Source organism: Oncorhynchus keta, chromosome 12 (assembly GCF_023373465.1).
Source record: "Oncorhynchus keta strain PuntledgeMale-10-30-2019 chromosome 12, Oket_V2, whole genome shotgun sequence".
Lineage (NCBI taxonomy): Eukaryota > Metazoa > Chordata > Actinopteri > Salmoniformes > Salmonidae > Oncorhynchus > Oncorhynchus keta.
In genome coordinates, this window is record NC_068432.1 from 20,784,620 (window position 1) to 20,802,890 (window position 18,271).

At 45.0% G+C, this 18,271-nt stretch overlaps 1 protein-coding gene and 1 long non-coding RNA gene across 7 annotated transcripts in view; one reads left to right on the plus strand and one right to left on the minus strand.

Annotated features, from left to right (window-relative positions):
- The window catches only part of LOC127906297 (uncharacterized), a 287,067-nt gene that overhangs the window by 265,698 nt on the left and 3,098 nt on the right, over positions 1-18,271 (plus strand). The window lies entirely within an intron of this gene.
- The window catches only part of LOC118391779 (homeobox protein cut-like 1), a 265,235-nt gene that overhangs the window by 117,649 nt on the left and 129,315 nt on the right, over positions 1-18,271 (minus strand). For all 6 annotated transcript variants that reach the window (XM_052457826.1, XM_052457829.1, XM_052457827.1 and 3 more), the window contains exon 3: positions 5,237-5,284. In XM_052457826.1, coding sequence (XP_052313786.1) covers positions 5,237-5,284 — 48 coding nt within the window. The remainder of the gene's footprint in view (positions 1-5,236; positions 5,285-18,271) is intronic.

The following is an 18,271-nucleotide window of genomic DNA, read 5'->3' on the forward strand; positions in this document are numbered from 1 at the left end:
AGCCATCCAAAATTACACCGCAATTATGCAAAATCAGTAGTGACTTCCTGCATTTGTCCCACTCCTATGCCACTTTGTACATGTCTCTCTCTGCCACAGCCATCACGTCTCCTGAAGGTCTCTGTATCATTCGGTTGCCTGACTAGGCTTGGTGGGGTTTGAATGAGTAACACTGATTCTGTGTGCCCTTAAATAAAATAATAGCCTACACTGCATGCTAAAGATTTACTCACATTTAAACCTCATTCCTTAGCAACTGATTTCTTTCGATGCCGCTGAGTGATTCGATCTGTTCTTCCTTCCCAATTTAATTTACGATAACAGTTTGTCATCAAGAAACGTTTTACTGCCACAGCAAATATACACTACATGATCAAAAGTATGTGGTCACCCGCTCGTCGAACATCTCATTCCAAAATCATGAGCATTAATATGGAGTTGGTCCCCCCTTTGCTGCTACAACAGCCTCCACTCTTCTGGGAAGGCTTTCCACTAGATGTTGGAACATTGCTGCAGGGACTTGCTTCCATTCAGCCACAAGAGCATTAGTTAAGTTGTGCGATTAAGCCTGGCTCGCAGTCGGTGTTCCAATTCATCCCATAGATGTTCGATGGGGTTGAGGTCAGGGCTCTGTGCAGGCCACTCAAGTTCTTTCACATTGATTTCAGACAAACCATTTCTGTATGGACCTTGCTTTGTGCACAGGGGCATTGTCATGCTGCAACAGGAAAGGGCCTTCCCCAAACTGTTGCCACAAAGTTGGAAGCACAGACTTGTCTAGAATGTCATTGTATGCTGTAGCGTTAAGATTTCCCGTCACTGGAACTAAAGGGCTTAGCCCGAAACATGAAAAACAGGCCCAGACCATTATTCCTCCTCCACCCAACTACACAGTTGGCACTAAGCATTGGGGCAGGTAGCATTCTCCTGGCATCCGCCATACCCAGACTCATCCCTCCAGAGAACGCGTTTCCACTGCTCTAGAGTCCAATGGCGGCGAGCTTTACACAACTCTAGCCGACGCTTGGCATTGTGATCTTAGGGCTTGAATGCGGCTTCTCAGGCACGGAAATCCATTTCATGAAGCTCCCGACTAACAGCTCTTGTGCTGACGTTGCTTCCAGAGGCAGTTTGAAACTCGGAAGTGAGTGTTACAACCGAGGACAGACTATTTTTATGGGCTTCAGCACTCGGCGGTCCCGTTCTGTGAGCTTGTGTGGCCTACCACTTTGCGTCTGATCCATTGTTGCTCCGAGACGATTCCACTTCACAATAACAGCACTTACAGTTGACCGGGCAGCTCTAGCAGGGCAGAAATTTGAGAAACTGACTTGCTGGAAAGATGACATCCTATGACGGTCCCACGTTGAAAGTCACTGAGCTGTTCAGTAAGGCCATTCTACTGCCAATGTTTGTCTATAGAGATTGCATGATTGCATTTTATACACATGTCAGCAACGGGTGTGGCTGATATGGCCAAATCCACTAATTTGAAGGGGTGTCCAAATACTTTGATATATATAGTGTATCTGAGATAGACTCTGAGCGGTGTCTTGGAGAAGAAGAGGTGGTCCAGGGAGAGACAGAACACTCTGGTGGCGTCACACATGACATATACACGCGTCACACTTCACGCTACATGCAAGGACGTGTTCCCTCAGAGGTTTTGGCGACAGTAGGGGCAGAATCAGGAGATGCCGGGAATGTGTTTGTGGGCATGCATATGTGTGTGTACGTAGACAGGGGGAGGCTACAGCCGCAGCGTGGGGGGTATAGTAGAAAGATGCCATTGAGCTCTCCACCGCTCTCTCCCTCCCCCACCTCCCCCCTGCTGTGGTGTGTGTGTCCACATGGGCCTGTGGGCGCCGCATGCTGAGCTCTGTTCCCCATTGTGTTCTCATTTCCTGACAGGAAAAGAAGCGCTCGCTCATTTCACAAATAAAAAAAACTGAAAGAGATCTGGCTGCCTGGCTTGGCCCTTTCCCTAACCCTTGAGGGCTTCCAGAAGTATCTCAGACATCTCAGATATTCTAATGCACCGCACGTCATGCTCTGCCTTGTAGATAATGAACAGAGGGAGCAGAAAAATAACCTTATTTCTCTTGTTCCCCCTATGGAGAGCCGAAATGCTTGTGTACTGCATCTTCTGCATCTGACAATCTGCTACTTTGAATCACACCAAGAGTATCCATTTTGTCATTTGTTTTTCTTCCTATATAAGCAGTCCACAAATACTGCTTTCACACGAGAAGATCTACAGTATATACTGAGATCTACAGTATATACTGAGATCTACAGTATATCGTTATCTCTCACCCAGCTGATGCTCATGGAAAACAAAGTGAAGCCCTAAATTCCCGTGATGATAAGTTGGGACTTTGCGAAGGTCAGGGACTTCTCCTGTCCTTGCCAATCGTCCTATTTATTCACAGAGGAGATAAATGAAAATGGCTGCAGGAATCTCAGACTGGGGCCTGAGCCGAGCCGGTGTGACGTGGGTGATGGGTATTTTTAAACCTGGGTTGATTTAAACAGGGGTGATTACCTCCGTCAATAATAGGCCTGGGGGCCCTTGCGCCAACCACAATGAACGCTAATGGGCCAGACGGGCTGCAGTGCGGTTCCGCCCTGCCTGAGAGAGGTGTACAGGGAGCCGTCTTTCCAGCCCCTTTAACTTCATGAAAGTTACATGGCGCTCCTCGCTGCTGAATTATAAAGAAATGCTTTTAGTGGCTTAAGAAGCTTCTTTACTGGGAGGCATCGGCGAGAGCAATTTTGAGATGGTTTGAGAATGACAGACATTTGAAGCAAGGCTGAGTTTACTGTACTTTATTTATCTTCTCTCTTACTTTATTAAATCCCATCTGCGTTCTGTTTCTTATTGGGGATTTCCTGTCCAGAGGTCTATATTTCTGCCTCTATAGTAGCCACTGACCAATTACTGAGTCATGTCACGCAGTAGCAGTTAGGAGTTTTATTTAGCCGCCATATAGAGGGCAGCCAAATTCTTGGGCCTCTTAGTGAGTGAGTGGGCTTTGTTTTAGAACACTTAAAAATAATAATTTAAAGAGCCGACAGGAATATGAATATAATTAAGTAATGGTGACTAATTACGGTCAGGGATATGTATCTGACTGGGTTACTGGGTGTACTGTGGCAACACAATGGTTCTTATAGATAGAGTTGGGAGACACGTGCTCATCAAGGTGATCAAAACGAACGTGTTATAGTTTGATTTCAATACGCACTCCCAAGATTACAATGAACGGTTTCTCTGAAGGGATTTCTCTAATAATCACATTTCTCAGTGCAGTGGAATTAACTTAATATGCATCAACTTAAAAGTAATGGAATATCTTTGAGCATGCTAGCAATTTATTGTAAACACAAATAAGGTAGCAAACACCCAATCAAAAGAAAGGTGCACCACAGGGTTCCATTTTTGGGCCATTTCTTTATCAAATTGTAAGAATGTTTGTTCCACTAAGTAACACTGGATAGTACTGGTAAATCCTCCTTGAACAGGAAAATCATAAACAGGACAGTATTCCCTGAAGAGAGATTACTCATGGGTCAGACAACTAGTGATGCTCTGTCTGTAGTCTTGACACATCATCATGGTGAGAGTTGTCATGGACACAAGCATTACACAAGGAAGAGAGCTCCAGATATAATTTAAATGCCTGCTCCTCCGTTTATATGTAAATGTTTAGACTGAATTCAAAACATTTTATATCATAAATTAGAGAGGGAGACTCACAAACACATGTTCTGAATGTAAAATGCAATCTGACAAAGTGATAAAATCTTACTGTCCTCCATCATTACCAAATTAAATATGCACTGAGCAAGACAGGGGACAAATTTCAAGACTGCAACACTTGCATCCGTCGCCTAAAACGGTTGACAAGTTTTATGAATGCCACTTCCTTTGGACGAGAAGAATTAAAGTCGATCAAACAAACATAAACAATTACTTGTTCGCAACTGTGACCACATCAGTACATATTCAATACAGGTTTTTCTTTATAATTGATTCATAGAATTTCAATTCAAAACATCTCCTGATATGACAAAGATATTAAAAGTGAATTGACTCAGCCGAGGCAGGAGGCAAACCCAGCAGTAGCAGAATAGCAGTGAAGCACTCTGAGAGGAGTCAGGCTGGGCCTGTATTGATGCTCTCCATAAAGCCTCAAATCACTAAGCCCTTATTTACTGCAGGAGTGGCACTCGAGGAGGAGGAATTAAGAGATGGCGCCAGAAACACAGCTCTCACTCCCACACCCCTCCTCCCCTTTCCCGCCTCAAGTCTCACAGCTCACATTATTATCATTAAAGTCCCCTAAATCAATGCTGAAGTTACCATACTTTCGGAGCGGCGCAAGGGCTCTCAGGACAAAATGTTAAATCAGCAGGGCTGCTCTCCCCTGTGGCTGGCCTAGGCTGTCAGGGCGCATTGTCAGGGTCAGGGATTTAAACCCGGTGCAGGCATAGTGGGCATTGCGCTCCCTCATGTGAGCCCCCCCCACCCTCCTCCAGACTAGAGAGTTAAAGTGCCATTGCCAACAGCCCCCCCCCGGAATCCCCCCCTGGTCTGAACTGGCTCATTTACCTTAATCCACATACCCGTGTTCACATTTCTGAGGCAATGATACCACAACATCACACACACAGAAAGGCAGAGCCCCAGTACAGGAGACACAATAGGCAACAAGTTTCTCCCAATACGCAAGGAATGATTCAGGAGGCCAATGACATTCATTTTGGCATCAAGAGGTGCTTTGCATCAGACGATGTGACACATAACCATAATGGGGAGGTTGGGGGTGGTGAGTTATGAACGGAGAAAGGCATGTCTGCCTGGACTTTCAGATTGCAGCTCTGATCAGGAGTGGTTTGGCTGGAATCTTTTAAGGGGATGCAATTTAAACATGGCTGGGAGCTAGAGAGCCTCATAAAAGGACACAAATAATGGACTCCCCTAGCGAGGGCTCCACTGAGGTAGGGAAAGCTCCTCCAGCAGGAGAGCAGAGCAGTCAGCCAGCAGCAGTCTGGCCAGGCAGAGACAGCACATGTCAGCCTTTATGGCTGGGAGCCACTGTTCCCCCGCAAAAACAAAATGGCCACCATCCCTCACTACATACACATTGTACTGTAGGCTACACACAAAGACATCCATAATGGATAAAGAAAGCTAGGTGTAAAATTATCTAGAGTTTTAAATAGCACTCACCTCTGCTTGGAAGCCTTTGAGCAACGGAGCTACCAGCTTTCGCAGATCCTGCAACACAAAAAGGGAAAATGATTAGCGTCTCATAACAATGCTACTTTGTGGGAGAGTAAAACACAATACATTCCCATATGATGAAAAATGACCAAATCCTCCGTTTCCATAGTCTTTAATACCTCAGACATTGGCTTTATCACCACAGTATTGAGCTGAAACCTCTCACAAACAAACCATGTGTTTAGTTTAGAAAAGCCAGGCCCCATTGCCACTGCATTCTAAAAAAAAATCCCTGCTGTCAACTCTGATAGATGAGGCAGTGTTACCTTTTGTTCCCAGATCCGGAGCATAGAAATACGTTAAACATGTGAAATTGGGGTCCTGATTTGTCAAAACCCTCCCTGAGGGTAGGCTTGTTCTCTGGGAAAAGGTAGGAAGACAAAACAGAGTATATCACCTTGTGCTACCCTTGAATGAGAGCAGAGAGGACGCTCTGTGTACCCTTTTCACTCGTACCCGTATATGGGTTGAAAATGGCAGATTTGGGGACTGATAAACAACTAAATTGGACAGTAACACAAGCTCTGGCTCTGCGTTTCACAGCGCTGTTTGGGTTTGGACTGACAGCCATTCTGAACTAAAAGTTGCCCCCCCCAATTCCCTGACTTGAATTGTGAAAGCATAACACTTGTATATCCTATTTTAGAACTTAGCTAGTCATGTCGGCAATACAATAGGTTTTCAAATGATGCCCACCTGACCACCAGATTGCTATATTTATAATGGATGGTTCTTGGGTTTTGGATTGCGTAGTAACAACAGTAATTGTGTGATGGCGGGGATGCAGGGCTGTGTTCCAAACAAAACAACAAGTGTGTTTGCACTAGTTCCTCAACAAAACAACTATGAGAGCTTACAGAAGCACCTTATATTTGAAGACTCTTCTTTGAGTCATAAAAGTGCATTAAAATGATATGTTGCACCTACCCCACATTTCCGAGCAATATTCTCATCATGTTACTGAATGTTCCCAGAGAATTTGCAGATTTAGTTATCAACAAATGCGGCGAAAAAGTACAACAGAGCAATGTAATGTCTGGATTCAGTCTCGTGTCAGGTGAACTGTTGTGTCCTCAACTTTGGTCTCATCATTTTCCCATAGTGTCCAAACTGTTACCCTGATTATGCATATTTCTTCTGTAAGAAACATTTACATTTAGCCCTACCCATATAGGCCAATTCCCACGAGTGTAAAGATTTAAAGGAAAAGCGTAGAGGGCAGGCAGCATACATTTATTTGCACATTTTCACACACACACACACACACACACACACACACACACACACACACACACACACACACACACACACACACACACACACACACACACACACACACACACACACACACACACACACACACACACACACACACACACACACACTCCTCATCGTGCCCTCTTTTCCCCACTGCACACATTCTGCATGACTCAGTTGTTTCTGGTTAAATTACCATTCATGCGAAAAGTAGCGACGCTACATGCAAATGTGAGCTCTGTTCATTAATTAACTTCTAAAAGCACTGTTAGGCCTGAAAAACGGGCCAACTTCAACAGCCGGCTATTTCTGTAGCATTATGTGCCTGCTTAACTTGTGAGAAACTGGGTTGAGTGTCGAATCTGCAGGCTGCGGTAGATGAAAATAAAACTCATTTGAAATGAAGTCACAAAAATAAGAGAATATAGAAGCGCTCCAATCAAAACAAATGGCTCCGTTGTTTCCAACCGTACTCAACCAATGATGAATCTCATCTTGGGCAACCAACAGTGGAGCGACTGCAACGCCTCGCCATTAAAGTATATCTGATTATGGCCAATTTCAATGTCCATTTGAACAGAGCAGGCGTGTTTGATAGTAAAATGTAATTAAATACGTCTCCGAATAAATCTCAGCTGGGCACAAAAAGGCCTTACATGAGGCCTCCCTATTGGAATGCACAGCATGCTCCAAAACAGAACTGACCACTGTAATGGAGTTAGCAGCAGCCAGTTAGTGGAGTGCATGCACCTACACTGGTGTGTACGTACACACACACACACACACACACACACACACACACACACACACACACACACACACACACACACACACACACACACACACACACACACACACACACACACACACACACACACACACACACACACACACACACACACACACACACACACACACACACACACACACACACGCGCTTCTAAATGACAGGCCCACATGAGACAAGTGGACATTTCAGTCACACTCAGGAAACAGCAGAGGTGTACTCTGTGACACTAACAAAGCACATGTGTGTCCTGTGACACAATACAACCTCTGTAACTGATTACTGAAACCTTGCGTCATATATTTTAAGGTGATCAACCCTACCTTGCAGGGTAGGCAAAACAACTATGTGACATTAAGAGCTTTTGAATGCCTGGGTCTCTGTCGTATCCTCTCTCCTCGTCTCACTTTCTCACACTCCATTTTGATGATGTGTTTAGGTGTGCCTCCTTTGACTGGCTGTTGTGTACACCAGTGTGCCCTCTTTCCCCCCTTTCCATCCCTCCCCTGTTCCTCCAAGGAGCCTCTCTGTCAGACGCTGGGGGCTGGCTGACACAGGCCATGCTTTGCTGAGCTAGGCTAACGCTAAGCTAACGTTAGCTTGCGTGTTGGACTTTTCCCACTCCCGGGGAGGGAGCAGCTGGGCCTGCTAATCGCCTATCGGCACTGGCTACTGTACAGATGACATTTATGTAAGGGGCCACGTGACAAAGAGGAAACATCGCTCAACATCTGGTTTCAACATAACACTCCTGCCCTGGCCAAGAGAACTCACAAGTCTTTCTGGATCTCGACGGGGACACACGCACTCACACACACACCAAGACAATCTGCTTGAGAACTGCAAATGCAATTGTCCCGAATTTGATAGACAGACTTTCTGCATAAAACTGATCTTCACATTCTGACTGATGGATAAAAAGGCTTAATGGAAATGATCACGTGACCAATAACGGCTAGCCGAGTAAACACTGATCCTCAGTGTGACTGAGGACACACGATTCACAGCAGGAGTATTCAAACGGGGGTCCTGCAGGGGGTCCGCAAAAATATATATTTCAATTGATTAATATTTATTATTCTTTTCAATGTGTTTTTATGAATATTGCTAGAAACAGAACATTTATTTTGAATTAAAGAAGTGAATATGTTCTTCATAAAGTCATCATTATTTCTCAACTTCGAATATTGAGCAAATTACATTAATTGGAGCTAATTACACTTGGAGTATGTAACGTTGGCTTTAGAAAAGCACCCGCGAGTACCAGTCTCAGAAAGTGCCGCTGGCTGCTGGCAAGCTTTTTTGACTTGGACATCCATTTTTTCCAAAACATGGCTAACCTTTGTTTAACCAGCTAAAAAGCTGTCATTAGCGAAAATGTGTTTGGAGTCATCTTTCTAGATAATAGGCTGTTAGATTTTCTCATGAAATTTAACAAAAATGTATTCGTCACACGCGTCGTAAACAACAGGTGTGGACGTCGAGTGAAGTGCTTACTTACAGGCCTTTCCCAACAACGCAGAGAGAAGAAAAGAGAAATAATAGAAAAGTAAAACATGACGTAAAAATAAACGATACTCGAGGAGTAACGATAACTTGGCTTTATACAAGGGATACAAGTACCAAAATGAGGTGCAAGGGTACGAGGTAATTGAGGTAGATATGTATATAAACTATGAATAAAGGGACAGCTAGTCAACAGTAGTAGCAGCGTATTGGATGAGTAAAAAAAGGGTTGTGCAAAAAAGGGTCAATACAGATAGTTAAAAAGTTAACCAAATAGCAAGCCGGACAAACTATTTAGCAGTCTTATGGCTTGGAGGTAGAAGCTGTTCAGGGTCCTGTTGTTCCTGACTTGGTGCATGGGTACCACTTGCCATACAGTCTCAGAGAGAACAGTCTATGACTTGGGTGGCTGGAGTCTTTGGCAATTCTTAGGGCCTTCCTCTGACATCACCGAGTATATAGGTCCTGGATTGCAGGGAGTTCGGCCACAGTGCTGTACTGGCTCGTACGCACTGCCCTCTGTAGCGCCTTGCGGTCAAATGCCATGAAGTCAAAATGCTCTCAATGGTGCAGCTGTAGAACCTTTTGAGGATCTGGGCCCATGCCAAAACTATTCAACCCCCTGAGAGGGTGGAGGAGTTGTCGTGCCCTCTTCTCAACTGTGTTGGTGTGTTTGAAACCATGATAGATCCTTATTGATGTGTAGACCAAGGAACTTGAAGCTCTCGACCCGGTCCACTACAGCCCAGTTGATGTGAAGGGGGGCGTGCTATGCCCTTTGTTTCCTGTAGTCCGCGATCAGCCCCTGTGTCTTGCTGACGTTGAGGGAGAGTTTGTTGTCCTAGTACCACACTGCCAGGTCTCTGACCTCCTCCCCTATAGACTGCCTCATCATCATCGGTGATCAGGCCTACCCCCATCGTGTCGTCGGCAAACTCTATGACGGTGTTGCAGTCATGCGCAGCCACGCAGTCGTGGATGAAAAGAGAGTACAGGAGGGGACTAAGCACGCTCCCCTGAGGGGCCCCTGTGTTGCGGGTCAGCCTGGCGGATGTGTGGTTACCTACCCTCACCGCCTGGAGGTGTCCCATCGGGAAGTCCAGGATCCAGTTGCAGAGGGAGGTGTTTAGTCCCAGGGTCCATAGCTTTTTTGAAGAGCTTTGAGGGCACTATGGTGTTGAACACTGAGCTGTAGCGAATTACCAGTGTTCTCACATAGGTGTTCTTTTTGTCCAAGTGGGAAAGGACAGTGTGGAGTGCAATAGAGATTGTGTCATCTGTGGATCTGTTGGGGCGGTATGCGAATTGGATGTCTGGGAAGGTGTTGATGTGAACCATAACCAGTCTTTCAAAGCATGTTATGGCTACAGATGCGAGTACCACGGGCGATAGTCATTTAGACATGTTACCTGTTTGATGGTTTTTCAGCGGGCATAGCAGGATTTCATATAAGCATCCAGGTGTCCTGCTCTTTGAGAGCAGCAGCTCTTGTCCTTAGCTCAGTGCGGATGTTGCCTGTAATCCATAGCGTCTGGCTGGGATATATACATACGGTCAACAGTGGGGACGACATTGTTGATGCACTTTAATGAAGCCGATGGCTAATGTGGTCAATTTCTCAATGCCATCGGATGAGTCCCAGTACATATTCCAGTCTGTGCTAGCGAAACAGTCTTGTAGCTTAGTATCCACTTCATTGGACCACTTCCATATTGTGCGCATCACAGGTACTTCCTATTTGAGTTTTTGCTTGTAAGCAGGAATCAGGATAAGAGTTATGGTCGCCTCTAGCTGCACTGGTGACCTTACGTAAAATGGATTATAGTTTTTGAGCATTAAAATTGCCGGCCAATAGGAGTGCTGCCTCTGGATGAGCAGTTTCTTGTTCGCTTATGTCCCTATACAGTTCGTTGAGTGCGGTCTTCGTGCTAGCAACAGTTTGAGATGGTAAATAGACAGCTACGAAAAATATAGATTAGAAAATTGGTAAATGGCTTGGTCTACAGCTTATCATGAGGTATTCTAACTAAGGCGAGCAGAACCTCGTGACTTCCTTAATTTTAGAGATGACGCACAAACGGTTGCCCCTTGAGCTTACCCGACGCTGCTGTTCTGTCCTGCCGACGCTTTGAAAAACCAGCAAGAATATTATCCATGTCCTTGTTCAGCAACATTTTTGAGAAACATAGGATATTACAGTTCTTCAGGTTCCGTCTTCAGGTTCAGTCTTGAATGGAGCTCGTCCAGTTTGTTCTCCCGCGATTGTATATTCGCAATAGAACAAAGGATAAAGGCAGTTTATTTACTCGCTGCTGTTGTTTCATCAGGGTGCCCGTAAGTCGGCCTCTATATTATCGCCGTCACTTTGTCTTCCGAGTGTCGGGGATTAGGTCCTGGTCCAGGGTGAGCAGTATGTCCTGCGCCGCCGACTCATTAAAGTAGAAATCTTTATCCAAATCGAGGTAAGATATCACGGCTCTGAAGTCCAGAAGCTCTTTTTGTCATAGGAAACGATGACAGAAACATTATTTACCAAAAAAAGTTAAGATCAGTGCAAAATAAAAAATAGCAAGTTTGGTCAGGATCCTGTAAAACAGCCTCTGTACATTCCAGCAACATTCTCTGAGAAGAAGGGGGTCAAAATAATGAAATACTATCTACCAAATCTATTCATTTTAAGATGTTGATTGCTTCTCCTTTCCAAACACTTAATAAGGGTTGTTATGGTGGTGGCACTGGAAATATATATATTTTTTAATGATATGGTATACGCCATGTAGATGATGCTGTTTGATCAGGCCAGAAGAGACAGCAGGGTGAGGTATGCCAATGTATATGGAGACAAATGAAGTAGGGATGGCAGTTAAACCTGTAGGCAGCATACAGTACGCAGGCAGGGTAGTATGGTAAATAGCTCCAGAGAGAACAAGAGAGGAGTAAACAGCAGGGCTTCCCCTCTCTCTCTCTACACCACCAGGGAGCTCCCCATCCTGGAAACCAGCCCAGAACTCCAGGGAAGCAAGCCTGCAGGTCCCCCACACACACACACACACACACACACACACACACACACACACACACACACACACACACACACACACACACACACACACACACACACACACACACACACACACACACACACACACACACACACACACACACACACACACGTCTCAGCTAGCTGGAGGGAGCAGCGGGAGAGAGGAGGAAAGAAAGAGGGTGAGGAGTGTAAGGGAGGAGAGTCTGATACAGAAATGAGTTGACGAGCTTTACTTCTGACATGGCGGCAATCACCTAACCTTTCCTCGGGGATCCCTCCACTGGCTGCCACCATTTAACCAAATATAATCTAAGCATAACGGTCACATAAACACGGTTTCTTCTAGGCCTGCCTTTCTTTCCCCCAGTGACAGTCCAGGACATAGACAATGGCTTCTTTTCATATTCAGCTTTTAAGTAACCCTCTCTCCTCTTTTAATAGTCGACCCACTGAGTGGCTCTCGTTTCGTGTTTGAGTGCACTGGACCTGTGCGGTCATTGTTCAGTGAAATAAGCAGCGTACAGTGGAGACCCTCAGGGTGTACTACTCGGGCCAACTAGCTCTCATCTCCACGCATCCCAGCTCTCAACTATAGAGGTTGGGCTACAGCATTAGTCTACGTCATGAAGAGGAGAGAGAAAGCGTCTGTGTTTAGAAACATTTGCGTCATTTATGTTTTTTTTGTTGCCTGTGTTGAGGGTTTCAAACGAGGTCATTTGTTTTGTACGGAGAGCATAAAATGGTATTTCAACTGAAGTGAGAAATAGGGAAATAGAATGTCTATTCCTTGAGGGTGGAGAGCTACTCTCCCTCCATTTCTCCCTTTTTATTTTTTCCCCTCGTGGTCCCTACCACGGGGTTAATCTCGGTTAACCCAGAACTAAAGTCCTGCGTAACTGGTCAGCTTCTCGATTAAGTTCTGGATCCATATGTGTTAAGAGAAGAGATGCTAGAATGATGAGTGGAACAGGAACCCTCTTTGTCAGTGAAGGGCACATTATTTTATTTATTTAACTAGGTGAATGTCCCCTCCCCTTCCGAAATTCCAAAGATGCTAACACCTGCGAAATCGCGATTTGTCCAAATAACTTGTGACGAAAAACCCAAACCCAGGAACTAATGCTGCTCGTTATCCCACACATCCCATTCCTTACCGACAGATTCCATGGTACCAGTTATGTTGACGTAGATCTGTCAATCTACGTCAATCCGTTAAAAATGGGGTTGGAACTTAAGGATAGGAATGATGATGGTGTCTAAGAATCGTTGACAGACATGTTCTCCACTTGGTTCTGGAGCTGGTCTCCACCTCCCTGTTTCTTCTTCTTCCCTCCATCCTGCTGCTTCTTCACCATGGATGGATTTCTCGCTCTCTCTTTCCACCACTCCGTCCTTTTGCCACTGGGTCACTGTTGCACCATGGCAAGAGTTCTCTCTCTTTTCCCCACCCTCTGCCACTGGGTCTGTAAGCCAAGTGGCTGCTTGCCAAGCCTCACACTGGCTGTGGCCTGGCCTGGCTGAGGCTAACCCCCGTGTCTGGGCTACAGGCTGGCTACAGGGGGCAGACGAGTCAGCAGCGGTCAGGGGCAAGGGGGCTCATGACTCAGCCAATGCCCTGCACATCAGTGCCCACGAGAGAGGGTCCTGCCAGCCCTGACATGACAGAGGGCAAGAAGAGGATGAGGCAACGACTGAAAGAGGGAGGGAGGGAGAGCGAGCGAGCGAGTGAGAGGGATTGAGATAGACTGAAGATGAAATGGAAAAGGGGGGAAATGAATGAGTACACAGTGAAAGGGTTGGACGAAACATCCTTTACATGTCTCTTTCCTCAGAGACCTCTCAGCTTAAACAATCTCCCACTTCCGCCAATGGCCAGCACCCCCCACCACACACACATACAGCATCTTTAATGCAGGGCTGTGAATGGAGGGGGGTTGTGTTGGTTGGTTCCAGAGAAATTATGGAGTGAATAATTCATGACTGACGAGGCTTTCTCCTCAGGCGGCGTCTGGCGCTCCCTGCTCTCTATTCGTACCAGTGTGGGCCCTTTCTCTCTCCCTTTCTCTTTTCCCTACCTTCCTCACCATTGCGCACGACTCCAACATCATTAAGCTTGTTGACGACACGAAGTTGGTAGACTTGATCACTGATATAAGACAGCCTATAGGGATGAGACCTCGTGTCCACACCACTAAGGATCTATCATGGTCCACACATCCCTACACAGTTGTGAAGAGGGCATGACAATGCCTCTTCCTCCTCAGGAGGCTTTTGTCATAGGCCCTCAGATCCTCAAAAAGTTATACAGCTGCACCATTGAGAGCAACATGACGAGCTGCATCCGCTTGGTATGGAAACTGCTTGGCATCCGACTCTAAGGTGCTATAGAGGCTAGTGCGTACGGCCCACAACATCACTGGGGCCAAGCTCCTTGCTATCCAGGACCACTATACCAGGCGGTGTCAAAGGAAGGTCCTAAACATAGTCAGTCCAGCCACCCAAGTCGTAGACTGTTCTCCCTCTTACCGCACGGCAAGCGGTACTTATGCACCCATTCTGGAACCAACAGGACCCTGAATAGCTTCTACTTACAAGCCATAAGACTGCTAAATAGTTAGTTCAATAGTTAACCAAAAAGCTTGACTCTTTTTGCACAAACTTCTTGACTCATCACATACAGTGGAGCAAAAAAAGTATTTAGTCAGCCACCAATTGTGCAAGTTCTCCCACTTAAAAAGATGACAGAGGCCTTTAATTTTCATCATAGGTACACTTCAACTATGACAGACAAAATGAGAAGAAAAAAAATCCAGAAAAATCACATTGTAGGATTTTTAATGAATTTATTTGCAAATTATGGTAGAAAATAAGTATTTGGTCAAGAACAAAAGTTTCTCAATACTTTGTTATATACCCTTTGTTGGCAATGACAGAGGTCAAAGTCTTCACAAGGTTTTCACACACTGTTGCTGGTATTTTGGCCCATTCCTCCATGCAGATCTCCTCTAGAGCAGTGATGTTTTGGGGCTGTTGCTGGGCAACACGGACTTTCAACTCCCTCCAAAGATTTTCTATGGGGTTGAGATCTGGAGACTGGCTAGGCAACTCCAGGACCTTGAAATGCTTCTTACGAAGCCACTCCTTCGTTGCCCGGGCAGTGTGTTTGGGATCATTGTCATGCTGAAAGACCTAGCCACGTTTCATCTTCAATACCCTTGCTGATGGAAGGAGGTTTTCACTCAAAATCTCACGAATCATGGCCCCATTCATTCTTTCCTTTACACGGATCAGTCGTCCTGGTCCCTTTGCAGAAAAACAGCCCCAAAGCATGATGTTTCCACCCCCATGCTTCACAGTAGGAATGGTGTTCTTTGGATGCAACTCAGCATTCTTTGTCCTCCAAACACGACGAGTTGTGTTTTTACCAAAAAGTTATATTTTGTTTTCATCTGACCATTTGACATTCTCCCAATCTTCTTCTGGATAATCCAAATGCTCTCTAGCAAACTTCAGACGGGCCTGGACATGTACTGGCTTAGGCAGGGGGACACATCTGGCACTGCAGGATTTGAGTCCCTGGCGGCGTAGTGTGTTACTGATGGTAGGCTTTGTTACTTTGGTCCCAGCTCTCTGCAGGTCATTCACTAGGCCCCCCCGTGTGGTTCTGGGATTTTTGCTCACCGTTCTTATGATCATTTTGAGATCTTGCGTGGAGCCCTAGATCGAGGGAGATTATCAGTGGTCTTGTATGTCTTCCATTTCCTAATAATTGCTCCCACAGTTGATTTCTTCAAACCAAGCTGCTTACCTATTGCAGATTCAGTCTTCCCAGCCTGGTGCAGGTCTACAATTTTGTTTCTGGTGTCCTTTGACAACTCTTTGGGCTTGGCCATAGTGGAGTTTGGAGTGTGACTGTTTGAGGTTGTGGACAGGTGTCTGTTATAGTGATAACAAGTTCAAACAGGTGCCATTAATACAGGTAACGAGTGGAGGACAGAAGAGCCTCTTAAAGCAGAAGTTACAGGTCTGTAAGCGCCAGAAATCTTGCTTGTTTGTAGGTGACCAAATACTTATTTTCCACCATAATTTGCAAATAAATTCATTAAAAATCCTACAATGTGATTATCTGGATTTCTTTTTCAAATTAGTACGTCATAGTTGAAGTGTATGATGAAAATTACAGCCCTCTCTCATCTTTTTAAGTGGGAGAACTTGCACAACTGGTGGCTGACTAAATACTTTTCTGCCCCACTGTACGCTGCTGCTACGGTTTAATATCTATCCTGTTGCCTAGTCACTTTACATTTAGTTATATGTTCATATCTACCTCAATTACCTCGTACCGCTGTACATGGACTCAGTACTGGTATCCCGTGTATATAGTCAAGTTATCGTTACTCAGTGCATTTATTATTATTTGTACTATTACATGTTATTACTTTTCTATTATTTTGCTATTTTCTCTCTCTGCATTGTTTGGAAGGGCCCGCGAGTAAGCATTTCACTGTAAGTCTACACATGTTGTTTACGAAGCATGTGATAAATAAAATTTGATCCCCTTCCACTCCCTATGTTTCCAATTTCCTCACCACTGTCTCTTTCACACCTTGCACTGGCTAAAGTGATCTTTTTGTAGGATGTGTGGCGGAGGGTCAGGAAACTGGTGTCCTGAAGCAGAGCGACTGAGCTTCCCGTGTCGCAGCCTGCAGTGTGTGTCTGCTGAACCATGTCAGCAGTAGTGTCACCAGTGAGTGAGTGAGTGAGTGAGTGAGTGAGTGAGTGAGTGAGTGAGTGAGTGAGTGAGTGAGTGAGTGAGTGAGTGAGTGAGTGTGTGCATGTACACTTGAAGTCTGAAGTTTACAAACACCTTAGACAAATACATTTAAAACTCAGTTTTTCACAATTGCGGACATTTAATTCTAGTAAAAAATTCCCTGTCTTCGGTCAGTTCGGATCACCACTTTATTTTAAGCATGTGAAATGTCAGAATAATAGTAGAGAGAATTATTTATTTCAGCTTTTATTTCTTTCACATTCCCAATGGGTACGAAGTTCACATACACTCAATTAGTATTTGGTAGCATTGCCTTTAAATTGTTTAACTTGGGTCCAACATTTCAGGTAGCCTTCCACAAGCCCCCTACAATAAGTTGGGTGAATTTTGGCCCATTCCTCCTGACAGAGCTGGTGTAACTGAGTCAGGTTTGTAGGCCTCGTTGCTCGCACATGCTTTTTCAGTTCTGCCCACAAATTTTCTATAGGATTGAGGTCAGGGCTTTGTGATGGCCACTCCAATACCTTGACTTTGACTTCTAAGGTTTATGTTTAACCAATGTGACATGGCTAGCTAGTTAGCGGGGTGTGCGCTAATTGCGTTTCAATTTGTGACGTCACTCGCTCTGAGCCCTTGAAGTAGTTATTCCCTTTGCTCTGCAAGGGCTGCGGCTTTTGTGGAGCAATGGGTAACAATGCTTCGAGGGTGGCTGTTGTCGATGTGTGCAGAGGGTCTCTGGTTGGAGCCCAGGTAGGGGCGAGGAGAGGGACGGAAGCTATACTGTTACATATGTAAACTTCTGACTTCAACTGCACACACACACACACACACACACACACACACACACACACACACACACACACACACACACACACACACACACACACACACACACACACACACACACACACACACACGTTTGGGGTCACTTAGAAATGTCCTTGTTTTTTAAAGAAAAGCACATTTAATGTTGTTCATTAAAATAACATAAAATTGATCAGAAATACAGTGTATACATTGTAAATGACTATTGTAGTTGGAAACAGATGATTTTTAATGGAATATCAACATAGGCGTACATAGGCCCATTATCAGCAACCATCACTCTTGTGTTCCAATGGCACGCTGTGTTAGCTAATCAAAGTTTATCATCTTAAAAGACTAATTGAGCATTAGAAAACCCTTTTGCAATTATGTTAGCACAGCTAAAAACTGTTGTGCTAATTAAAGCAATAAAACTGGTCTTCTTTAGACTAGTTGATTATCTGGAGCATCAGCATTTGTGTGTTGGATTACAGGCTCAAACTGGCCAGAAACAAAGGACTTTCTTATGAAACTCATCAGTCTAATCTTGTTCTGAGAAATGAAGACCATTCCATGTGAGAAATTGCCAAGAAACTGAAGATCTGGTACAATGCTTTGTACTTCTCCCTTCACAAAACAGCGCAAATTGGCCCTAACCAGAATAGAAAGAGGAGGACCCGGTGCACAACTGAGCAAGAGGACAGGTACATTAGTGTCTCTAGTTTGAGAAATAGACACCTCACAAGTCTTCAACTGGCAGCTTCATTAAATAGCACCCGCAAAACACCAGTCTCAACGTCAACTGTGAAG